The sequence below is a fragment of the Homarus americanus genome, unplaced genomic scaffold (genome assembly GCF_018991925.1).
Source record: "Homarus americanus isolate GMGI-L3 unplaced genomic scaffold, GMGI_Hamer_2.0 scaffold50281, whole genome shotgun sequence".
Classification (NCBI taxonomy): Eukaryota; Metazoa; Arthropoda; class Malacostraca; order Decapoda; family Nephropidae; genus Homarus; species Homarus americanus.
In genome coordinates this window covers 815,951-843,301 of record NW_024742338.1, presented here as the reverse complement: position 1 = coordinate 843,301, position 27,351 = coordinate 815,951, and the positions used below count along the sequence as shown (strand labels likewise).

Here is a 27,351-nt window from a genome sequence, read left to right as displayed (position 1 = left end):
GAGAACCCGGCAAGGTTTTAAAACCCAGCGAGGAGGGCGAGACGGGGAGTTTCACTACAAACTCCGAGGCGGCGACACACAGTAACCTGTTCTTCGTTTTGTTGTTTGTGTATTATTATTATTGTGTTCATCATGGCCGAGAAGGCGGATATGCCGGGGGACACTGTCTCTCTCCCACCCACCTACGCCCCTTCAGAGGCCTACACAGAGTCCCCTCCCCCGGTAAGTACAGACCTGATAAACCTTTCGTGTTACATTTATCACATCACCTCAATATTAAACACCTCACCTTATATTTCACCTCTAGATTAACCAACCTAACCTAACCTAACACACCCTAACGTAACGCTACCTAACACAACACACCCCGACCTAACGTAACACTAACATAACCTAACGTAACACTAACATAACGCTAACATGACCTAACGTAACACTAACATGACCTAACGTAACACTAACATGACCTAACGTAACACTAACATCCAGCTAACATGACCTAACGTAACGCTAACATGACCTAACCTAAACTAACCTAGTCCCACCTAACACACCCTGACCTAATCCAACGCTAACATAACCTAACACCACCAGATAGAGTTAGGGTGGTAAATCTTCATGTGAAATAACCTGGGCTGTCTAATCTTCAGGTGATCTTACTAACTTTTCTTTTTTCTCTGTCTCACATCTCTCTCTCTCTCTCTGTCCCACTCTCTCTCTGTCTCACCTTTCTCTCTCTCTCTGTCCCACTCTCTCTCTGTCTCACATCTCTCTCTCTCTGTCCCACTCTCTCTGTCTCACCTCTCTCTCTCTGTCCCACTCTCTCTCTGTCTCACCTTTCTCTCTCTAGCTCTCTCTTGGTAACTTAAACAACGTGTCTTTTCTATTTTGCGTGACGTCACTGGTGTAAGCTTTCTCTCCCAGCAGTGAAAGCGGGATCACTGCTCCGCCTCTCGTTTATATAAGTAACATAATTCTTCACATCCTCAATCTACCAACCCGAGAGAAATTCTGAAGCACACATACATACAAACTGTACATACATACATACATACATACATACACACATACATACATACATACATACATACAAACTGTACATACATACATACATACATACATACATACAAACTGTACATACATACATACATACATACATACATACATAAACACATATATACATACATACATACATACATACATACATACATACATACATACACACATACACACCCCTCACACACACACACACATATACATGCATACACACATAGACACACATACAGGCATGCACTCATACAGACACACACACATCTTACAATGTATATACCACTTTCTTGTATGTATGAGTGTGTGGGTGGAGGTGAGGGAGCAGGAGACAGATATTTACCCAAACCTTACTCGACCTAGGCTGACCTACTGCAACCAAACCAAACCCAACCCAACCCAACCAACCCAACCAAACCCAACCCAACCCAACCCAACCAAACCAAACCCAACCAACCCAACCCAACCCAACCCAACCAAACCAAACCCAACCTATTCCTTCCCTCAACCGGATGTGACAGAGTGGGTGAGACTTTCCTTGAACTGGTTAACCTCGGTCTTGTTCCTCCATCACCACTACCGCTATCACCACCACCACATCATCACCACCACCACCACCACCACATCACCACCATCACTACCACTATCACCACCATCACCTAACGTCATCTCTACTACCATTATCATCACTACCACACACACTACCACACACACACACAGACACACCAACCACACACACACACACACACACACACACACACACACACACACACACACACACACACACACACACACACACACACACACACACACACACACACACAAGACTTACGAGACTAAACATCATTACTCACTCACTTAACACTATCCAAAATAATCGTGACTTTATTAACGACATAACTGGTGTGAGAAAGAACTCAAATCTCTCAAAAGTCTATGTATGTGGTAGGAGTGTGGTAGGTGGGTAGTGAGTGGTAGGGGTGGTAGGGTGTGATGTGCAGGTGTGTGTGTGGTAGGGTGTGTTGAAAGAGAGAGAGGAGAGACAGTGGATACAGGAATACAGTGAATCACATCATGAATACAGCAATAAAAAGGTGACTCATACCACCGTACTAGACCTTCAATGTGACGAGGCACTGTGTGTGTGTGTGTGTGTGTGTGTTGTGTGTGTGTGTGTGTGTGTGTGTGAACAATAGTACAAACTCACCTTCAGGAACAATAAAATCTGCAATCAAACCTGAACAATGACGCTTTGTAACCCGTGAACAGGTGGGGTGGGGGAGGGTGATAGGGGTGAGGGATAAGGGTGAGAAAGGGGTGAGGGGTGAGAGGGGGTGAGAAAGCTCTTAGGATGAGTTCTCCTTTCTATCTCTATTTTATCTTTTTTTTGACGTCACAAGTATTATTTCGTCTCTTATCTCCCTATATTTTCTCTACAATCTTATTCTTCTCTTTATATATATCTTTTTTCTTCTATCTCTCTCTTCTTCTCTCTCTGTTTCTATGTCTTTAACTCTTTCTTTATCCAGTGAGGCATACAAAAAAAAGAAGAGAGAGAGAGTTGAAAGCGCAAGAGGAAAAAGTGTAGCTGTTTTCCCCACGTGGTGAAAGTTGATGATGGTGTCTCTCTCTCTCTCACGCTCTTTTCACATCACTCTTTCTCTCTGTTTATCTTGTCTAATTCTCTCTCTCTCTCTCTCTTTGTCTTGTCTAGTTCAATCTCTCTCTCTCTCTCTCTCTCTCTCTCTCTCTCATCACCACAGAGACAAGAGCGGGCTACCACTCCTCTCACTTCCAGGTACATTAGAAAGTTCAAATCTCCGACAGGAAATGGCAGCGACTTGGGGGATGGGGAACCTCTCAGCACCTGGGGAGATCTGTCAGCACCTGGGGTAGATATGTCAGACCTGGGGTAGATCTGTCAGCACCTGGGGTAGATCTGTCAGGACCTGGGGTAGAACCTGTCAGGACCTGGGGGAGATATGTCACACCTGGGGTAGATATGTCAGACCTGGGGTGAACCTGTCAGCACCTGGGGGAGATATGTCAGCACCTGGGGTAGATCTGTCAGACCTGGGTAGATATGTCAGGACCTGGGGTAGATCTATGTCAGACCTGGGGTAGATATGTCGGGACCTGGGGTAGATCTGTCAGCACCTGGGGTAGATCTGTCAGACCTGGGGTAGATATGCAGGACCTGGGGAGATGTCAGGACCTGGGGTAGATCTGTCAGACCTGGGGTAGATATGCAGGACCTGGGGTAGATCTGTCAGGACCTGGGGTAGATATGTCAGGACCTGTAGATCTGTCAGGACCTGGGGTAGATATGTCAGCACATGGGGGAGGCATGTCAGACCTGGGGGTAGATATGTCAGGACTGGGTAGATATGTCAGGACCTGGGGTAGATCTGTCAGGACCTGGGGTAGATCTGTCAGACCTGGGGTAGATATGTCAGGACCTGGGGTAGATCTGTCAGGACCTGGGGTAGATCTGTCAGGACCTGGGGTAGATCTGCCAGCACCTGGATAGATCCAGACCTGGGGTAGATATGTCAGACCTGGGGGTAGATATGTCACACCTGGGGGTAGATCACACCTGGGGAGATACAGGACCTGGGGTAGATATGTCAGACCTGGGGATCTGTCAGGGACCTGGGGAGATCTGTCAGCACCTGGGATAGATCTGTCGGGACCTGGGGTAGATCTGTCAGACCTGGGGTAGATCTGTCAGACCTGGGGAGATATGTCAGCACCTGGGAGAATTCACAGACCTGGGGTAGATATGTCAGGACCTGGGGTAGATCTGTCAGCCCTGGGGTAGATCTGTCAGCACCTGGGGTAGATATGTCAGACCTGGGGTAGATATGTCAGACCTGGGGTAGATCTGTCAGACCTGGGGTAGATATGTCAGGACCTGGGGAGATCTGTCAGCACCTGGGGTAGATATGTCAGACCTGGGGTGATCTGTCAGCACCTGGGGTAGATCTGTCAGCACCTGGGGTAGATATGTCAGGACCTGGGGAGATCTGTCAGCACCTGGGGGTAGATATGTCAGGACCTGGGGTGTGACACCTGTAGATCTGTCAGCACCTGGGGAGATATGTCAGCACCGGGTAGATATGTCAGACCTGGGGTAGATATGTCAGCACCTGTAGATCTGTCAGGACCTGGGGAGATCTGTCCAGACCTGGGGTAGATCTGTCAGCACCTGAGCGACTCATTTTATTATTACTATCAGTAGTAGTAGTAGTAGTAGTAGAGACACACGTAATAAAAATACCACACTACCACTTTTTAACACACACACACACACACACACACACACACACACACACACACACACACACACACACACACACACACACGACCTCCTCAACAAAGACTACATCATTATTTTGGCAATTTCACCCACAAGCTACAACTTACTTATATGTATAATAAGGTGTAGGAAATTACTTATACTTTGTAAGTGATTGGTAAGGTTAAGTTTCTTGTAAGTGAGTAATGAATATACGTGCCCCAGTGTAGAAGTGGTTGGCCTTGAGGTGTGTGTGGTGTGTGTGTGTATATATAAAACAACACATGAGTCATCTTGTTTGTGCCATGCGGATAAGAACATAAGAAAATAAGGAGTCTGCAATAGGCCGGTTGGCCTGTGCATGGCAGCTCCTGTCGAGAGTTACTACCACTCTCTATCATCCATGAATCTATCTAGCCTCCTTTTAAAACTTTCCAGCGTTCCCGCACTTACTACAAAGTTGCTAAGCTTGTTCCACTCGTCTACCACCCTATTTGTGAACCAGTTACTTCCTATCTCCCTCCTAAACCTAAACTTATCCAACTTGAATCCGTTGCTCCGAGTCCTATCCTGCTCGGATATTATAAGAACTTTATCTATATCCCCTTTATTGATTCCTTTCACCCACTTAAATACTTCTATCATATCTCCCCGCACTCTTCGTCTTTCTAGGGAATGCAAATTTAGTTTCTTTAACCTATCCTGATATGGAAGGTTTCTAAGTCCCGGAATCATTTTCGTCACATGTGTGTGTGTGTGTGTATACATAAAAAAACACACACATGAGTCATTTTGTTTGTGCCATGCGGATAGGACAAACATGTGTGTGTGTGTGTGTGTGTGTGTGTAGAGCGAGGCGGGCAGGTACGGGGCGGCACGGGGCAGTTAAGCCGGGTAGACCTGTGGACGCTCCATCAGGGTTTAATCTTTGTATCCAACATCCCTCTCACCTTCCCTCTCACTCTTTCATGACTCACCTCACCTCACCTCCAGCACCTTCCCTCTCATTCTTTCCTCCCATCCTTTTCCTCTCACTCCTCCCCTTCTAGATATTTCTCAACCTTTCCAGACAACTCTCAGTCTGTCTCAACATTTCTCAGCCACTGTAACCACCAGTACCACATAACAACAGTAGGACAACAGAAGAGCCACGCCCAACAGAATCAACAACAACAGTAACCATAGCAACAGAGGTCCATAACAGAGGTGAACACAATAACGGGAGCAGCAACACACACACACACACACACTTGAGTAAAATCATCATGGGATTCTCAAGGCCAGTCAGCCCTTCAGACGTCCTGAGCCTTACGTAAGAGAGAGAGAGAGAGAGAGAGAGAGAGAGAGAGAGAGAGAGAGAGAGAGACCTAACTAAACTGACTTAACCCTTTGAGTCCTGATGGGTTTAAGTCATCGTAGTCAAGGGTTTAAGTCATCGTAGTCAAGGGTTTAAGTCATCGTAAACAAGGGTTTAAGTCATAAGAACATAAGAAAATAAGGAGTCTGCAATAGGTCGGTTGGCCTGTGCATGGCAGCTCCTGTCGAGAGTTACTACCACTCTCTATCATCCATGAATCTATCTAGCCTCCTTTTAAAACTTTCCAGAGTTCCAGCACTTACTACAAAGTTGCTTAGCTTGTTCCACTCGCCCACCACCCATCGTAATCAAGGGACTAAGCTAAAACAGAATTAAACTTACGATCAATTTAGGAAACGATATTTTACTCTTATTTAATTTTCTGTCTAAGTGAACGTATCTAGTTAAGGTAGAATCGTATGGGTAAAATGTTGATGATATTTTTAGAATGATAACTTTTGTGTTTTAACTTAAGTCAATCATGAGTCTTCAGTTACGAGAGACATTTAACCGTATATACTAGACTTTGTCAATCTGGTATCCCTCTTCCCCTCTCCTCCCTTCTTCTCTTCTCTTCTCTTCCCTCTCCTCTCCTCTCCTCTCCCCCAACAACAGGCAAGGCCAAGCAAGTAGAAAGATTATCTGGGTCAAATAAGCTTCACTAATCATGTATTAATTCAACACCATGAAGTAATGAGAATACCTGTTAAATCAGTTGCTGTCCGTACGTAAACAAAATGGTCAGGTGTTAGTTTGTCTGATGCAGTCCGTATATATATGTAAACAAAGTCATGTCTTATCATTGGTCCATTTGTGGCAAGTGGGCGGGGCTCGTTGATCGGTGGGTTACAGACGCATATGTTAACTTTCAAGCACTGGACACCCCGCCCGTGTACTGAGGCTGGGCGTGGTGGGCGTATGGGGGGGGAGGGGGGTAGTGGTTTAGTGGGCGGGGTATGTTGGTGCAGGTGAGCTTATCGTCATGTAGGGCGGCGGCTGTTTCCTCGCCTCTGTGTACCTCTGCCCTTACACACACACACAGAGACACACACATACAGACACACACACACAGACATACATACACACACACACAAAACCCCTCCCCACACACGCAGATATACTCACACACAAATATATATACACACATACATAAACAAATACACACACGCAGCTACGTACGCAAACAATAACTTAGCAACACACACACACACACACACACACACACGCACACACACACGCACACGTAAACATCCTGACCACACACCCACAAGGTAAACAGTAAACACAATACAAACAACGCCACAATGTCGACCACCATTAAAAACACCTCCACCTCCCCTCACCTCCCCCACCCTTCTTCCCTCTCCCCCACCTCCCCTTCACCCCTCCCCCCTCCCCCCACCCTGTGCCTCCCCCCAGCGTTGCCTGTGGGTTCACTAAACTTGGCAGGAAAGAGTGTCTCCTTAATTGGCCTTGCTGCTGTCCTACAACTTAATTACTGCACATTGGAAACTTCTCTCTCTCTCTCTCTCCACCCTCACCCTCTCTCTCTCTCTCACACACACCCTCTCTCTGCCTCTCTCTCTCTCTCTCTCTCTCTCTCTCTCTCTCTCTCGTCCTCCACCCAGCCATCACGGCTCCTTACCTGAGGACAGTTGAAATCTCTCCGTTAGAGCGTGGTGGTCAAGGGTCTGTTCCTTTCTCTTCTTTACTGATTATTAAAACACCCTCTTCACCACACACACACACACACACACACACACACACACACACACACACACATTAACACAACACCATAACTCAAGAACATATCCAGTCACTACTACAGCCCTCAATTGTTATGTTTACGATCAGTAGTTAAGAGGTCAAGGTGACTAGCAGGAGGTAGGGTAAGTTGATGGGGGGTGATGAGGTATTAAACCAGGGAGGGAGATAGGTATAAGTCAGTGAGGTCAAATAAACAGGAGAGATGGGTGGGTGGTGGGGGTGGAGTGAACCAGGGGAGGGGGTAGGAGGCAAATTGATGGGGGTGATGAAGGTAAACTCAGGAGGGAGAATGGGTATAGGGTGGTGAGGGGTCAACGACAGGCTAAGGTCAATATAGGTCCAGATTACACATCATGGTTCCTCTTCACACATATAAACAACAATAACACGAACCGTAAACAAAAACACTTCATATAATAGTAGTAAACAAACAACAGCTGTATAAAGTAAACAAAAATAGACATATAGGTTAGGTTAGGTTAGGTTAGGTTAGGTTAGGTAGATTCTTAACATGTTCACTTACGAGGTATACTGTATATTTATCTAACGACCCTTTGTGTATCTCTACCTGGTGAGCCGGAACTAGGAGCAATAACAACACCCCCCCCCCACACACACACACACCATCACTTACCACACACACACACACACACACACACATCACTTAACACACACACACACACACACACCATCACTTAACACACACACACACACATACACCATCACTTAACACACTTACAATTGATGTTTGACTTACAATGTGTGTGTGTGTGTGTGTGTGTGAGGGATTGTGGTGGGCGGTGTGAACCATGAAGCCTTGAGACGATGGCCGTTTACCGCGCCCTAAAAATGCCACATGAGAAGGTCAGCTAGCGGACACCACCACCAACACACCATAACACACAACCACCACTACACACCACCATAACACCATCACCAAACGCCATACCACACACCATAACACATCACCATTACACACCTCCACCACACACCATAACACATCTCTAACACACCATAACACAACAACAACACACAAACACACTATAACAGTAACACCACCACACACCATAACACCACCGGCGAACAGAAATAAATTCACAGGGAAAAAAAAGGTCACAATTTTAGCCTGGAAAAAAGTCAAAGGAAAAAAGTCACATTTTATTGTAATATCACTTATTAACTGACAATACATGACTTACATAAGAAAATAAGGAGTCTGCAATAGGCCGGTTGGCCTGTGCATGGCAGCTCCTGTCGAGAGTTACTACCACTCTCTATCATCCATGAATCTATCTAGCCTCCTTTTGAAACTTTCCAGCGTTCCAGCACTTACTACATAGTTGCTAAGCTTGTTCCACTCGTCCACCACCCTATTTGTGAACCAGTTTCTTCCTATCTCCCTCCTAAACCTAAACTTATCCAACTTAAATCCGTTGCTCCGAGTCCTATCCTGCTCGGATATTATAAGAACTTTATCTATATCCCTTTATTGATTCCTTTCACCCACTTAAATACTTCTATCATATCTCCCCGCACTCTTCGTCTTTCTAGGGAATGCAAGTTAAGTTTCTTTAACCTATCCTGATATGGAAGGTTTCTAAGTCCCGGAATCATTTTTGTCATTCTTCGCTGCACCGACTCTAGTGAATTGATTTCCATTCTATAATAAGGGCACCAGAACTGAACCGCATAATCGAGGTGCGGCCTGACTAGCGCAAGACTTGCACACGTTGACAACACAATTTATATATGATGGCATTACACGTATGTTAGGTGAGGTTAGTGTTTTTGTCTGTGACGTTTTTTCTGACTTTTTTTTCCTTGTGACCTTTTTCCTGGATTCACACCACCACCACACCTCCACAACACACCACCACCACCATAACACCACACCACCACCACACCTCCACAACACACCACCACCACCATAACACCACACCACCACCACACACCACAACAATCCAATAACACGTGATAAACACCCCACTAGGACGATCGTCTGTCTTCTGCGATTTAACTCAACCCAACTCAACTCAACCCAACTCAACCCAACCCAACCCAACCCAACCCAACCCAACTCAACCCAACCCAACTCAACCCAACCCAACCCAACCCAACCCAACTCCAGCACCCAGCCCCAACCAACCCAGCCCAGCAACTCAGCCCTAACCCAAGCCCCAACCTAACTCAACCCAACTCAACCCAACCCAACTCAACATAACCCAACCCAACTCAACTCAACCCAACTCAACCCAACCCAACTCAACCCAACCCAACTCAACATAACCCTACCCAACTCAACCCAACCCAACATAACCCTACCCAACATAACCCAACCTAACCTGACACATGGCCACAAAACCAACAATAAGTGTAAAGCCTAGAAAACAGTGCGTTAATGTTCGAAATAAGGCGAACAGAGTATTGGGTTTTATATCTAGAAGTGTAAGTAACAAGAGTGCAGAGGTCTTATTGCAACTATATCTTGCGCTGGTCAGGCCGCACCTCGATTATGCGGTTCAGTTCTGGTGCCCTTATTATAGAATGGATATCAATTCACTAGAGTCGGTGCAGCGAAGAATGACAAAATGATTCCGGGACTTAGAAACCTTCCATATCAGGATAGGTTAAAGAAACTTAACTTGCATTCCCTAGAAAGACGAAGAGTGCGGGGAGATATGATAGAAGTATTTAAGTGGGTGAAAGGAATCAATAAAGGGGATATAGATAAAGTTCTTATAATATCCGAGCAGGATAGGACTCGGAGCAACGGATTCAAGTTGGATAAGTTTAGGTTTAGGAGGGAGATAGGAAGAAACTGGTTCACAAATAGGGTGGTAGACGAGTGGAACAAGCTTAGCAACTTTGTAGTAAGTGCGGGAACTCTGGAAGTTTCAAAAGGAGGCTGGATAGATTCATGGATGATAGAGAGTGGTAGTAACTCTCGACAGGAGCTGCCATGCACAGGCCAACCGGACTATTGCAGACTCCTTATTTTCTTATGTTCTTAATACAAACAGTGAATGAAGACCTACACAATATACATGATATGCATACATAATCCATACATACAAATTACTATACATATCAGGTCTATCTAACGTAAATATTGAGCACAAACTTTTCATGAGGTGAATAATGATGAAGATATGAATAATTTATGACAACAGATAGCGCGGGGGTCATTCACCACGCCTCACTCACTACAATGCTGGCTTTATACATTGTTCCATTGTACAACTACACTGTGTTCTTTCTATTGTATATTTGTAGTGTTACCTCCCACGTAAAGCACCATTGTAATTCTTTACCATTGTACAACTACAGTGTTCCTTCTATTGTAATGCACCACTGACACCTCCAATGTATACCTGCGCTGTTGTTGTTCCACTGTATGTATTTTACAGTGTACTGATACTGTTCTGCTAGTGTACAAGTATAGTGAGTTTGGTCCATTGTACATTGGTAGTGTGCTGAGTGTTCCATTGTACAGCTCCAGTGTACTTATGTAGTGTGTCTCTGTATTGTGGTAGTTTCAGTCGTTTCACTGTACACACTAGACCACAGGTGTGTACATTCACTCACGCTCCACACTACCACTTGTGTGTATATGTCGATAAGGTCACAAAAGGTCACCACCAGTTCAGTGCCCCGGAAACATGTGACAGCCGGTGACCTGGGCTGACCTCCCACCGGCTGCCCTTGACGATTCGGCTTCACTTTCATTCCACAAACGCACGATTTCGTAATAATTTGTTAATCCTCGAATTCGAACACCGCAAGAGGTCACGACACACGTCCACAGTTTGACAGATAGCAGACAATCTTTTCCTCCATCAAGTTTGAACTCCATTAAATACACATAATATACAGTTTTTTAACGAGGAAATTAATCTTGGGAGAGGATCGAGGCATTGTGGGAGGAGAAAAAAGTGAATGTCGGGAAGCGCCGGGGAGGAGAAAGTGTGTCAGCAACAACACACTCTCCGATTTCCTCCACGCGATCGTGACTTGGACTTCGGGGGACACTGCCCTCGTGTTTTGTTCTCCACACTTGCCGCAATAAGCTTTACCTTGACAATATTAACGAGATGAAATCGAACACAACGCCGTAAATAAACAAACGTCACTAAATATATGAACAAGTATAATCGGGACTCGGAAAGTTTTTATTCTATTAAAATCGTCAAACAAATTCACGCTGGTTTACAATTTATTAAACAAGTTAGATATTTCTTCAATATAGATCACCATATAAATCCACAAAGATTCCCTATACACCAATACACACACTGGTCCAGTACACACATACAGTACAGACATACACACAATGGGGAAACACTTGAATATTTCTGGGTCATCTGTGGCCGTGTGTGTGTGTGTGTGTGTGTGTGTGTGTGTTTTTCCTTGTAAACCCCGAAGAAGAAATTTTTTTTTAGGGGGGTTGAGTGGAGTTGTTGATGTTTTTACTGTGATGAACTCACTTGTGGGGCCGCCGGTCGATGACTTGTACGAAGGTGAGAGAAAGTGATGAGGAGTCAACCCCCGCCTGACACACACACACACACACACACACACACACACACACACACACAAAATAACGTACAATACAAAATTCCCTAAACCACTCTTGTGATGAGCTGGTGACACAACAGGATTAAGCTATAACCGCTACTGCCACAGGTGTTGTAAAGTCAACTCAGGTGTACAAGCTCCAGTAATGATGTGAGGTAATACTGGACTATTCGGGGTCATGGTTGTTTGCCAGTTCATTCACCTCAGTCGTTTCATTTACACGTATTAGGTAGTTGAGAGCCACAGGTGAGGGTCATATGGGGGGTGGGGGGAGGGGAGGGGAGATGACGTTGTTGTTGTTGTTGTTGTTCCGGGAAATATTTGATGGCTTTGTTATTTATCCTTGGTTGAATTGACTCACTGTTTGTCATTGTTTATTTACCTGTGTTCTCTTTGTACACTGTATAGTTGCAATATCCATATACATGTTGAATCAATGTAAATTTGTTTTGTTTGTAGATTTTACTGAATAAATATTTATAGTACATACATATCTATCTTTAGGGAAAAGAATAGATTTTGGTGTACAGTACAGAATACAGTACTAACTAGGTAGGGACTGTACCACGCACATACACACTTACACAAACACACACAAACACAAACTCTCAGTGAGGGAGACACGTGTTAAGCAAAAGGTGTTACTGCAGGCACCTCTCCTCACCTCACCACCAGGTAGACATCAGCTGATTTAGTTAACTTGGTCAGCAGTTAGCACATATTGTGAGCTGGAGTATTGTGTCATGCCATACTCGCCTGACAGTCATGGCACTCTGACTGTCATGTGTTTGTTAAGACATTCATGACACTGACTGTCCACCAATGTCCACTCACCTGACAGTCACACATTACCTCCTGGCAAGAGAAAGTTATCACTGACCTGGTAATGGTGGTGATGATAGTGGGAGTGGTGGTGGTGATGATAATGGGAGTGGTGGTGATGGTGATTATGGGAGTGATGGTGATGATAGTGTGGTAGATGGTAGGTCAGTGTCTCATGTTTATCATAAAAGAGAGTGAAAGTGGGTGTTGTGTGGACTCAGTTTATTTCATGTACACAGAGACAGAGAGACAGCGTGGCCTTCACTTCCCCAGCTGTAGACTTAGGTACCTAGCCACAGAGGGGTGAACTGGGGGCGTCCCGAGCCGATGTACCCTTACAAATACATAGTAACAAAGATATAACATAAATAATTACAAATATACACATAATTCCACACACACACACACACAGCCAACACATACATTACAGACACTCACACACGTATCACCCAGTAATTAAACAGGTATACATATGCTGACATACCTACATAATAAGAGGTGAGGGGGACTAACAATATTATACTAATAACAGTATAAAAAAAATCTGGGTTAATTGATACATTATTACAGTGCTATAAATGTTGCCTCATTTTGGTGTGTAATTGAGAGTCCCAATAAATGCGAACATCCGGTACATTATTATTATTATTATTATTATTATTATCTCGCTTATCATCAAACTCACCCGAGATCTTGGCAAAAATCAACATCTGTATCAAGTTTCAGTTACATCCACCAACTACCGCAAGAGTTATCGCAGTGACAAAACAGAGTGATCAAGGCCACAACAGTGCGCGATAACACGGTATTGTTGATAAATCCTCGGCGGGGCTGTTCTTGTGTCACGTTCACTCCGCTGTTGTAACCCAAACAGTGAGACAAGTTGGGTGTGTTTAGGTTTTATATATACAGACACACATACACACATATACACACACAGAGGGGCAAGTTTCAGAACAATAAGCTTCCTCCTCACACACACACACACTCCGTCATCAGGTGTCGCTAAATGATGCGTTTATCCAGTTTCAATCAGACTGTAAACAACTGCTAGACACTTAACACTATCTGGCGTGTACCTGTGAATCAGTGAACGGTGGTTTTTTTCATACAAATTATATCAGAATAACATGAAAAGAAACACTGTATAATACAAATAAAAATCATAATATTTTGTTTTGAGTATATTGATATTTAAATCGCGATCCCCTTACCTATTTCACCCCCAAGTAGATAATTTTGTCTTTCGTTAACAAAACGGTAAGTTAAGATCGCGAGAGAGTTTAAAGAATGTCAAATAAAAGTCTTGGACCAGTTAGTAAACAATAGCGTCAATTTTCAAATGAAAATTCAACTTTGATGCAAATACAATTAAAAGAACTCGTGTCGGCAACGTTTTTGTTTACAGGAGTGTTGCCACTTGATGTGCCTGTATGTGAAATAGTTTGATGAGCAAAATTTAATCCTTTTACTGTGGTCCACAGCTCCGTCTTGCCGTGGTCCACAGCTCCGTCTTGCCGTGGTCCACAGCTCCGTCTTGCCGTGGTCCACAGCTCCGTCTTGCCGTGGTCCACAGCTCCGTCTTGCCGTGGTCCACAGCTCCGTCTTGCCGTGGTCCACAGCTCCGTCTTGCCGTGGTCCACAGCTCCGTCTTGCCGTGGTCCACAGCTCCGTCTTGCCGTGGTCCACAGCTCCGTCTTGCCGTGGTCCACAGCTCCGTCTTGCCGTGGTCCACAGCTCCGTCTTGCCGTGGTCCACAGCTCCGTCTTGCCGTGGTCCACAGCTCCGTCTTGCCGTGGTCCACAGCTCCGTCTTGCCGTGGTCCACAGCTCCGTCTTGCCGTGGTCCACAGCTCCGTCTTGCCGTGGTCCACAGCTCCGTCTTGCCGTGGTCCACAGCTCCGTCTTGCCGTGGTCCACAGCTCCGTCTTGCCGTGGTCCACAGCTCCGTCTTGCCGTGGTCCACAGCTCCGTCTTGCCGTGGTCCACAGCTCCGTCTTGCCGTGGTCCACAGCTCCGTCTTGCCGTGGTCCACAGCTCTTGCCGTGGTCTTCTTGCCGTGGTCCACAGCTCCCGTCTTGTCCCGTGGTCCACAGCTCCGTCTTGCCGTGGTCCACAGCTCCGTCTTGCCGTGGTCCACAGCTCCGTCTTGCCGTGGTCCACAGCTCCGTCTTGCCGTGGTCCACAGCTCCGTCTTGCCGTGGTCCACAGCTCCGTCTTGCCGTGGTCCACAGCTCCGTCTTGCCGTGGTTCACAGCTCCGTCTTGCCGTGGTCCACAGCTCCGTCTTGCCGTGGTCCAAAAGCTGTTGGGACAAGTTCTTGCCGGGTTCACTTTCCCTTCCCGCACGAGCGAGACAACGCCCTGGTGCTCGCTGGCTCAATCTCTTCCTTTGTTGATGATTGTAAACACCTGCTTCTGTTGTTGATGGGAGAATAAACCTTCTAACAAAAAATAATCCCTTTAAAGCTTTCTTTTCCTGACAACAGCACTTACTTCCGGTTTACATTTCAAGTCGACGCTTTGTACTGAACCTTAAAGGCATGTCGACGTTTTGTATGCACCCTCTAAAAGCTAAGCTGGCGGTTTATTTTCTCGGCTGAGGGCGGACCAAAAGCTTAACAATAAGACCAATTCGTTCCTCTTTTGTGTTATTCTCGCCAAGAATCGGTATTTAAGAGCAGCCAATCACAGGCAGCCGTTCATAAAACCCACCGAGGCGACGGTCTAACTCTCAAACGCTGAGTCATGTACGGGAGAAATCGCATTTTAGAAAGTTTAAGCTTAAAATGTAGATGGTTAAACGACTTGAGAGAGCACCTGTAATATATTTCGACACTCATTCCTTTAATGTAATCCAGTAACTTCTATATTTCAGCACTTACCTGTAATATATTTGAGTACCTCCAGTGATATATTTCAGTAATAATAATAATAATAATCACTGGTCACCGTGTGTGTATGTCACCGTCACTCAACATGCAAATGCCAACTTCCTGGTTATGGCGTCATACGTTACGTAAACAGCACGACTCCGCCAGTGTAAACATTCTCTCTCTCTCTCTCACACACACACACACACACTCACACACACACACACACTCACTCACTCTCTCCTTCTCATTTGTTTTGCCGGGACCGTATTTCTTATTTTTTACTTTACAAGACCGTATTTTCTTGACCAATGAGAATTTTATCCACGTAATAAAGTATAGAAGCTTTTTCTACCAACCCCCTACCTGGACTACAAATGACATGTTATAAACTTGTGTTGTAACCAATTATCACAACCGTAATAATTCTAGACAAATATTACATTCCTATTTACAAAATGGGGGCTCGTTACAGCTAATACTCCTAATAATTACCCCTTTTCTTCATTATTAATTGTGAATGACAACTTAGTGTATTTAATATAGAGTAAATAGACAAATACATTATAACCTTAGTTGTTGTGGCACAGTAATACAAATAACAACAACAACAAGTAACTCACGGTCTGTTGAACTGATATAATGTTTATATTAGACTTCATAAACAAATTGTCTTGATTAAAATGCATTAACATACCTATGAAAGATGAACAATGAAGTTCAATATAACACACTCGGAAAATTATATTAACATTTACTGAACTGAGAAACTAGGTTAAGTTGTTTGGGGATTTCTGATCGCTTCGCCTTTCGGTTATTTCGGCTGTATTAACTGGGAAAATTATATTAACATTTACTAAATACCTGAGAAAATTTTTACCATTTACTGAACTGGGAATAAACTACATTAATATTTACTGAACAAGTGAGAAATTATGTTAACATGTACTGAATTGGGTAAATTACTCAAATCTACTGTAAGCTGATATCAACTTCAAAAGGCTAACTCGTTATTTAACACAAACACGATGACCAAGTGAAAGTAAAACAAGATAACTGATAATGGGTATAAGTAAAAAAAAAATAATAAAAAATGTCACAATCTTAAAATATTAAATTTAACCGGTTAGTGGTTCTTATAAATGTTAATGAGTCTTAAATGAAATTGGATACTCGTTCATATAAATGTCATTAAGCTTGTGATAAACCTAATAACTGTTTTTAGTCTGACTGTGAGGATGCCTAGTTACTGTAGTTTGTAGGTGAAAAAGCCTAGTTACTCATTCCCAGCCACAGACTCGATCCTTTCCCTTATAAACGCAACGCTCTATGTAAACTTGTATGATGATTTTACTGAATATATACCTATCTATATCTCTATTCATCTATCTATATCTATGTATCTATCTATCGATCTTTGTATATCTATTTATCACGTAGGATCGTTAGGTTAAGTTAGGGTGTTAGCTTAATTCCGTTTAGGTTACGTTCAATTAGATTCAGTTGTTAGATTTGGTTAAGTTAGGTATGGTTGATTTGTAATCTCAGGAGAAAGTCTAGTTAAGTCGTATTATTAGTAGTAGTTCTGAAGCAGTGTTATGAGGTATAGGTAGCAGGTGACCCAGTGATTAGGTAGCCCACACAATCCAGCCCAGTCCAGCAGCAGTTAGCGGTGAGCGACGGTGACAGGCGGGGTGACTGGACACTTTCACTGGAGCATGAAGAACACACCGTTATAAAAACACTAACCACTAGTTTCCTTATTTACTGTGGAAATTAATTTGTGTTTAACGTCCGGTCAGCTGTTAGGTTTATTTACGGATTCACTTCATTATTCTAGAAGCCGGATTCACAAAAGGTTCGTAATTGTGTGTCCGAACGTATATCTAAATGGCAAAAAAATTGTAAATGTCAACAAACTTACACATTGACTTTACAAAAACTAGTTACATTCACTTAGAGACAAAAAATAATTAAATAAAACATACGCATTAAATCTTTTTAACCCTGATATCTAATTTTGGAATTTATCAGTATTATAAAAACCTTGGAACTATAACACAGTAGAAAGTTGCACAAACGTCTTCTCTTATCTTGTATTAAGAAATCTTGAAACAAACTGTAAGATTTAAAAGTTCCGGTAATCACGCTTCTGTTGCCACCATGTCTCCGCACCATTAATAAACTACAACTGTGTCACGGTCTCGTAAGTGCGTGAAATCAACCACTCAGAAATGTTGGAAATGAACGTATTCTTGTGGCAACGAGATCTACGTCACTCTGAATCATAGAGTGGATATCCGCCCTGGAGAAGTCTCAGCAGTTTCGGGAGAATAACATCTTAGTAAACTTAAATACTGTTGATGTTATGGTCACAGCTGTACCCAGGCCCATCCTTTAGGGGGCGAACAGGGGCGACCGCCCGTGGCCCCGCGCGTGTGGGGGGCCCCGCGGGGCACAGCACTAGACCCAGTGACCTCGGACACATTACCCGTTGACTGGATAATCTGACCTGACGGCTTACGCCACCATCGCAACCGTGACCTTACCATCCATAGCGTCTGTCCCATGGGGGTTGGTGGGGCCCCGCAGTGGCTGAGTTGCCCCGGGCCCCGCACCCCCCTAGGAACGACCCTGGCTGTACCTATAGTCTATTAACACCCACACTCATATGTCAACAATGTGTACATCTTGGGAATGGTGAGAAAACAACACAAAGTGAAGTAAAGATGTTTACCTCTTCATACACGTTTTCTTTAGTTAGTTTTCCCTCAAAATTCTTGCACAATCATCTTCATTATCTCCTAACAACATTGATTTAAACATTACATACAGTACATCGAGTTTTATATTACATACATCCATTCATCCCAGTCTCTGCCTCCCCCTGATCTTCCTACCTTCAACTTTGTCCATTCACATTTCTGCTATTATCTCACCATCCCTAATTATATGTTCAAATTATCTCATTTTCCTTACTCTATATTTCAAGTTTTTGCCAATCTTAGTACTTCGTTTGTTTTTTGTCAGTGTTTATTTATTCCTAACATTAGCCTTTAACATCACAAGGCCTTCAACCTCTTTCTGGTGTCTGCTGAAAGTGTCTACGTTTTTAACCCCTACGATCATATATAGCAAATTACAGCAGGGGTAGATAAAAGATGGGGGTAGATTACAGTAGGGGTAGATTACAGTTGGGGTAGATTACAGTAGGGGTAGATTACAATATGGGTAGATTACAGCAAAGGGTAGATTACAGCAAGGAGTACCTTGAGTATAGAGACAGGTTAAAGCATCTTAATTTGCACTCCCTTGAGAGACGTAGAGCGAGGGGCGACCTGATAGAGGTGTATAAGTGGAAGGCAGGGCTAAACAAAGGGGACATTACAAAGGTACTCAAACTATCCAACCAGGAGCGAACTCGTAACAATGGTTTTAAATTAGACAAATTTAGATTTAGGCGTGAAATAGGTAAACACTGGTTTGGAAACAGAGTAGTGGATGAATGGAACAAGTTACCAAATATCATCATTAACTCGAATACGCTGAATTGTTTCAAACATAGGTTGGATGCTCATATGAGCAATAGGGGTTGGGTGTAAACGGGACTGCCCAGCATGGGCCAATAGGCCCGCTGCAGTTTCCTCCATTCTTATGTTCTTATGTTCTTAATAGGGGTAGATTACAGCAAGGGGTAGATTACAGCAAGGAGTAGATTACAATAGGGGTAGATTACAGCAAGGAGTAGATTACAATAGGGGTAGATTACAGCAAGGAGTAGATTACAATATGGGTAGATTACAGTGGCAGGTAGATCACACACACACACACACACACACACACACACACACACACACACACACACACACACACTCATCCCGGATCCACATAACAATGAATGACTGCAGGAATGAATGAACACAACCAAGGCATCACGTCACCAGGCACCTCCTCGTAACCCTTCACAGTGAACGTTCTGTTATCCTAGTGTCTTGTGACCTATTCCCAACATCCTGTACTTTCCGTCACCCTGAACTTTCTCACATGATAAATTAAAAAAAGATTACAAACACTTATACACATCATGTCTAAGAATAGTATCATTTTCCTACTAAGATTCTTGCCTTGGGTATTTTAGGTCTGTAGGATTACCTGTAGAATAACCCCCCCCCCCAGCTTATTTTACCTTAATTCTATCTGGGGGTTAATTTAGGGTGGATTATAATAGATTTGGTTAGGTTAGGTTAGAGTAGAATGGATTAGGTTAAGTTAGATTACATTTGATTGTTAGGATAGCGATAGGGTGGTTAATCTTAAGGTGATCCAATTTAAGTGCACGTATCTAGTTTTCGTAGTGTCAGTGTCATTTAAAGGTTATTTCTGAATACATTAGAGACCTTAGTATACACATCACAGAGACCTTAGTATACACATCACAGAGACCTTAGTATACACATCACAGAGACCTTAGTATACACATCACAGAGACCTTAGTATACACATCACAGAGACCTTAGTATACACATTACTTAATACAGTATTACACATCCCTTAGTACAGTATACACATCACTTAATACAGTATATACACATCACAGCGACCTTAGTATAAACATCACAGAGACCTTAGTATACACATCACAGAGACCTTAGTATACACATCACAGAGACCTTAGTATACACATCACAGAGACCTTAGTATACACATCACAGAGACCCGGAGATACAACAGGATGATACACAATGAACTGTAGCTCCTTCCTTCATCACACCTGTCGTCACGTCACAAAATTCACACGTTTCTCTCTCCCTTCACTCATGTCATCACACCTCGTTACGGCTGATGCCTTTCTTGTGCTGCAATTGACGTATTTTTTTTTGCGTGGGTGTGTCAGGTATAGTGAGGCAAACTACGACAAACAAACGCAAACTACGACTTCTATCCATCATCAGATAAAAAAAAAATTGGCTCACCTCAAGAGTCACCACCCAGGGTTAATTATCAGGTGAAATAAACTCGAGTGGAGAGAGTCTTCAGGTGATCCGAAAAAAACAACAACAACAACTTTGGAACTTTTTGAGAGAGAGAGAGAGAGAGAGAGAGAGAGAGAGAGAGAGAGAGAGAGAGAGAGAGAGAGAGAGAGAGAGAGAGAGAGAGAGAGAGAGAGAGCTGGGCCTTGAGCCTCTACGACCGTTAGTGGCGAGTTTTCCCTGCCCCCGGCCTTGATCCCACACGTCCGCAGCGCCCCACCTCCCCCAGGCCTTGTAATACCCCACCACCTTACAGCCCCAAACCCTTCAGGAGTCCCTCTCACCCTCAGAGGCCTCACTCCTCACTCCTCCTCCCAGTATAGTTAATGATTGGGTATAATCTGTCACCACTTTAACTATCCACCTGTAAGCGGGCGTGCCAGGTGGGGGAGGGGGGGAGGGAAGGGAGGGGGGGAGGGGAGAGGGGGAGGGAGATAGGAAGGACAGGAAGGGGTAAGAGATGTGGAAGGTGTGTAGGAGACGGAAGGAAAGGAACTGGAGGAGAGAGAGATAAGGGAAGGGGTGAGAGAGAGATAAATGGGGGGAGGAGAGAGGAGAGAGAGAGAGAGAGAGAGAGAGAGAGAGAGAAACACAAAGACAATAGTCATCTCTGAATCTTATCTGGTTGTAAAATGATCGTACATAGTTAAGGTAAAAATACCATTATCATTTGACGCCATTTTAGTTGCAATTTTAGTTTAATTCCAGCCAGTTACGTGTATAGTATAATTATAAACCGTACCGACGTAAGAGGAATATTGATGGCAGTAAATTGTGTTGTACCGGGACACACACACACACACACACACACACACACACACACACACACACACACACACACACACACACACGCACGCACGCACGCACGCACACACGCACGCACACACACACACACACACACACACACACACACACACACACACACACGCAGGGCCAAGGTGAAGTCAAAACAGCACTGACACATAACTGTTACTCCAAACTACAGTACCACACACACACTGCTGTAGAGCCGAGGGAAATACTAAGGTTATAACGTATTACTACACTACAACAACGTATTATTGAACTACAACAACGAATTATTACACTACAATAAACAAAAAAGGTCTTTAAGCGTATATTCAAGGTTATATTTCCCCTTGTGAAACTCTGAGAAATATTGAGGAGAAAATCAAGATAATTATATGTATGTGTAAAGGGGAAGGTGTGGGGGGGGTGTAGAGGGGAAGGTGTGGGGGTGTAGAGGGGAAGGTGTGGGGGGTGTAGAGGGAAGGTGTGGGGGTGTAGAGGGGAAGGTGTGGGGGTGTTGGGGGTGTGGGGTAGAGGGAAGGTGAGGGGGGTGTTGGGGTGTGTGTAGAGGGAAGGTGGGGGTGTTGGGGGTGTAGAGGGAAGGTGTGGGGGTAGAGGGGAAGGTGTGGGGTGTTGGGGTGTGTAGAGGGGAAGGTGTGTGGGGTGTTGGGTGTGTAGAGGGGAAGGTGTGGGGGTGTTGGGGTGTGGGGTAGAGGGAAGGTGTGTGGGGGGTGTAGAGGGAAGGTGTGGGGAGTGTTGGGGGTGTGTAGAGGGGAAGGTGTGTGGGGGTGTTAGTGTGTAGAGGGAAGGTAAAGTTAGTGTGTAGAGGGAAGGTGTGTGGGGGTGTTGGGGTGTGTAGAGGGAAGGTGTGGGGGGTGTTGGAGGGGGGAGGGGTGTGGTCCATATTGTAGGTTGGTGAATAAAAGTTAACAGTTAGTGAAGTGGGTTGATGGTGGCCTTGGGAAAGCAATCTTGTCTGGCTGTCTTGTTGTCTCATTCATGGTGGAGAGAGTGGTGGTGATGGTGGTGGTGATGGTGGTGGTGATGATAGTGGTGGTGGTGTTAGTGGTGGTGGAGAGAGTGGTGGTGGTGATAGTGGTAGTGGTGTTAGTGGTGGTGTTAATGATGGTGGTGATGAGTGGTGGTGGTGGTGTGGTGATGGTGGTGGTGGTGTTAGTGGTGGTGTTAATGATGGTGGTGATAGTGGTGGTGGTGTTAGTGGTGGTGTTAATAATGGTGGTGATAGTGGTTGTGATGATGGTAGTGGTGATGATAAATGGTGATTAACCACCCTGATGCTAACCTAACCAAACGTAATCTGGGATAAACGAATCTGGGGTGTTTAATCTTCAGGTGATCAACAGTTACCTAAGCACAAGAGCGGGTTTACCGTGACCATAATAAATCACTGTTCACCACACACACACACACACACACACACACACACACACACACACACACACACACACACACACTAGTCAAAACTTTCCCCACACAATGATGAATCACAAAATACTTAGTAATTTCCATAGACAAGTATATATGTCTGTCTGTCACGACCTTCACATGACAGTAGGACCTCAGAGCTTGTTCCTGCAGTGTCATGGAGGATGCAGTGTTTACCTTTGTTTGTATATGTATATGTCCTTTCAACGTGTATATGCTAAATCATTGTGAATTTGTAAGGCGACCTATCTATCTATTAATAATATAGTAACTAATAATAATAATAACAACAATAACACAACCAGTAACAATAATAATAATAATAATAATAATAATAATAATAATAATAACAATAACAACAGCAACAATAATAATAATAATAATAATAATAATAATAATAATAATAATAATAATAATAATAATAATAACCATTCCTTCTCCCCTCTTCTCAGGCATACCGGCGGGACAAGAGCACTCGGGTCCAGATAGTGAAGATGGTGTGCGTTACCTTGGTGGCCTCAGCTGTCATCATCGGCTTCTTCATTCTCACCTCCAATTACCTCGCCTCCCGGGCCTGTGTATGTCACCATGTAAGTTACACCCACGAGAAGTACAGTATATACACCCATACACCCACCACATAACACCCATACACCCACTACAAAATTTCCACCCTCAGAATATATTATAATTCTGAAGATTGAGAAATATACCTTAGCAACCAATCAGCTGATGTAAACAATCACGGTTGCTAAGGACGCACAAACATGGCGGATCTGAGTCAATTTTGGTGTTTATTAACTTCATTCGGTAAAATATCGCTTCATTAGGTTCATATTACTTGAGTAGGAAAATAGTTTATCTGTAAGCATAAATTAGTGTATTCATAACTATAAATCATCATATCCTCAGCTAATACTCTTGTAAATATGATGAATTATTGTATACCTATGGTGGTGATATATAATGCATAATAACATTTAAATAAGAATAAACGATACTATTATTATTTTCGTACGTATAAGGATCAATAGACGTACCCATGATAATAAAGTATCGTTCGCAAAAGGGTAAACTATTCACACGCACTGATATATATAACTCAGTAGCCAGGAGATCACATTCTCATCTCCCCTACAGGAGGAACACGGCCACAAGAACCTTCATGCTGCCAGCTTCTTGGAGATCCCACGGTCGGAGGCGCTCGTGGGCAACAAGGTGGAAGATAACCAACTGGAGGAGCAGAAGGGGGAGCAGCAGAAGTTGATGCCTGATATGGGAAACAACAACTTAGACGCTGAAGACGACAAGGCCCAGCCCCCTGTTGTCGATCTGCCCATCCCCACCCGTGAAGAGGTCAGTACAGGTCACCAGCTCATATAGGAGGTCAATACAGGTAATTCTTGAGGGAAGTCAAGGTGGTGGAGGCCACGATGGAGGGGAGGGAGGGGCCCTAGGTGGGAGAGATAGAGGGGTCTTGGTGGTAGATACAAGGAGTAAGGAGTAAATCTGAGGAAGCTTAATCTAGTTCAATAATAAAAGTTCCCTTGAGATCATTACATTGTCTTTCTTTCCCTACAGGAGGTGGAGGAAATACTGGAGAAGGTGATGGAGGTGGAGGAGACAGAGAAGGTACTGGAGGAAGCTATAAGGGAGGAGGACGAACAGGAGGCGCTACAGGACATCATGCGGGCACAGATGGACCACATGAAGAAGATCAAACTCCCTATTGATCTTATTCTTGGCAACCCCTCCCTGGTGAGTGTCTGCAGGTGGGGGAGGTCACTCATTTACCACTAAAGGGGGAGGGGAGAGGAGGTCACTCATTTACCACTAAAGGGGAGGGGAGAGGAGGTCACTCATTTACCACTTAAGGGGGAGGGGAGAGGAGGTCACTCATTTACCACTTAAGGGGAGAGGTGTATTTACCACTAAGGGGGAGAGGAGGTTGCTCATTTACCACTAAAGGGTTGGAGGGGGGTGTGTTAGCGGTCTAGTTAAAGAATTGTGGTGGTTAAAGGTGCAGAGAGGTTGCCGTGTGAGATAGGGTTAGTTACGGACGGGGTCAGAGTTAGTTATGGATGGGGTCAGGGCTAGTTAAGGATGGGGTCAGGGCTAGTTAAGGATGGGGTCAGGGCTAGTTAAGGATGGGGTCAGAGCTAGTTATGGATGGGGTCAGGGCTAGTTAAGGATGGGGTCAGGGCTAGTTAAGAGAGTTACGGGCATTTGGGGACAACATAAAAAATTTTCTAGTGACGAGATGGAAGTTAATGAGGTGTGTGTGTGTGTGTGTGTCACTAGTGCTAACATTACCTCACACACACAGGCTGGTCGCGATGTTAACTGTGAGGTTGAACGTCGTCAGCAGCCTCTAGGCGACGGCATCATGACCCAGGCCATCATCGTCACCTGCGAGGACAACAATGACGACAACGAAGAGCAGCAGCAGCAGCAGGGGCCAGTGTCAGGACCCTTCATGCTCCCACCAGGACCCCGCCGCCTGGGACCTCCCCTCTCCATCCTCGCCCCCATCATGAAGATGTTGTCCGCTAAGGCCGCCTCCCGGGCTGCCGCCAGATCCCTCCTTCCCATCAACGGCCCCCAACCCATGCCCTTCTCTCCCGCCCCACTCCCCTGCCCCGTCAACAGCCCCTTCCCGTGTGTAATGGTGAGCCCCAATAACCAGATGCCCCCCAAGGGTGCCCCGCTGTCTGGCCGTATCCCCATTCCCCACAACCTGCCACCCCCCGCACATCGTGTACTGAAAGCTGAGCCCCAGCACCATATACACCTCTCCAACGGCCCCATGCCCTTCCCTGGCCCCAAACCCCGCATCATACTGACCCCCTTCAACGCCCCAATGCTCTCCGAGCCCAAGATGGATGATGGCCCTCGTCACCGCATGCTGCCCTTCCCCTTCCGCCCATTCGTGCGCATGTCCCCACGCATGTCCATGTCCCCTGGTGGGCCCCGCCTCCTGGGCTCCCCAGAGCGTATGGACGGCCCCATCTCGCCGGGTTCCCTTCACCGTGGTGCCCTCCCTCTGCCCCAGGGAAATAACCAACAGAAGAATATCGTCCGTGTGATGCCTGAGGCCCAGGCTCGTGCTCTGCCCAACCCCGTGAACCTCCCGCCCTTCCGCTTGCTGCCCGAACGAATGCTGGCACCTGCACCGCCAGGTAACTCTCACACCCTCACCTCTCACTGTATACTCCCCTCCCTCACCTCTCACTGTATACTCCCCTCCCTCACCCTCATATAGCCTTATGATATTAGGGTCAAGTACAGTTGTACACTAGATAAGTGGTCCACCATAAGTAGACAGACTCCTTCGTAGGCGGTCAGGTTCACACTGCCAGTAGCGAGGTCTCCAAGCCCCCTCCCCTTCTCTCAATGATTTTATTAGTAGTATTTCAATTCCGCGTACGAGGGGAAGGGTTGTAGAAGTACGGTTGGGTCGGATGTAAGAAGTTTACATTGATTAAGCATGTACGGTTTACAGACATTACCATTGCTGCTACTACAATTACTGTCAGTACTACAACTACCACCATTTCAATCTTACTGTTATATTCTTCTTCTTATTATTATTATTATTATTATTATTGCCATTTATCGCCATAACCACAGTTACTAAGGTTATTATTTTTGTAATTTTATTAAATCTGTTGTTGATATTTTTGTTGTTAATGTAAAGATAAAATGGAGTAGCGGTGTTACATCTCTTTTGTTAATGGTGGTTATGTTTACAGTGTCAATGATTGGAGGTAACCGCCCCATCACCCACATGGAGATGCACGCCCCGCCCACCCCCAGGAACCAGGAGTCACGGCGCCGCACCCTGGAGTTTGGCCCCCCCAGGGTACACACTGTCATCGGTCCTGCACACTCCAACTTTCCTCCACAGAAACAGCACGCCCCACAGCCCCAAATTGAGCGCCGCTTCCCCTTCCACGTTTCCAAGGACATTCACATTAGCCCCATCCCCAAGGACGTCATGACTCCACCCAAACCCATTGCTATCCTCCAACACAACCCCCCTATCGCTGGCACTCTTCCACCTCCTCCCAAGTTCGCTCCTGAGGGCCGCACCGGGATCGTACCCGAGATCAACCCTGAAGCAGAGACCTTTGTGAAACCTCCTCCTCCACACAACCAAGAGGTTTCTCAACCTCCAAACCAGCAAGAAGTGCCCCGTAGACACCACCTTCTGGTCAACTAATATGTTTGGTGGCAGCGGTGTGATCCTGCACATCCGGACGTCATCCAGAAGAGATGCAGGACACACACACACACACACACACACACACACACACACACACACACACACACACACACACACACACACA

General features: G+C 45.0%; 2 protein-coding genes across 2 annotated transcripts in view; one reads left to right on the top strand and one right to left on the bottom strand.

Annotated features, from left to right (window-relative positions):
- LOC121876891 (protein unc-50 homolog) overlaps positions 1–27,351 on the bottom strand; it is a 97,526-nt gene that overhangs the window by 51,582 nt on the left and 18,593 nt on the right. The window lies entirely within an intron of this gene.
- Positions 35–27,351, top strand: LOC121876883 (pollen-specific leucine-rich repeat extensin-like protein 1). The gene is made up of 6 exons (XM_042382431.1): positions 35–222; positions 23,455–23,592; positions 24,143–24,358; positions 24,584–24,760; positions 25,329–26,181; positions 26,755–27,351. Exons 1-6 carry the CDS (start codon positions 133–135, stop codon positions 27,222–27,224), a joined length of 1,944 nt encoding a protein of 647 aa, XP_042238365.1. The 5' UTR covers positions 35–132; the 3' UTR covers positions 27,225–27,351.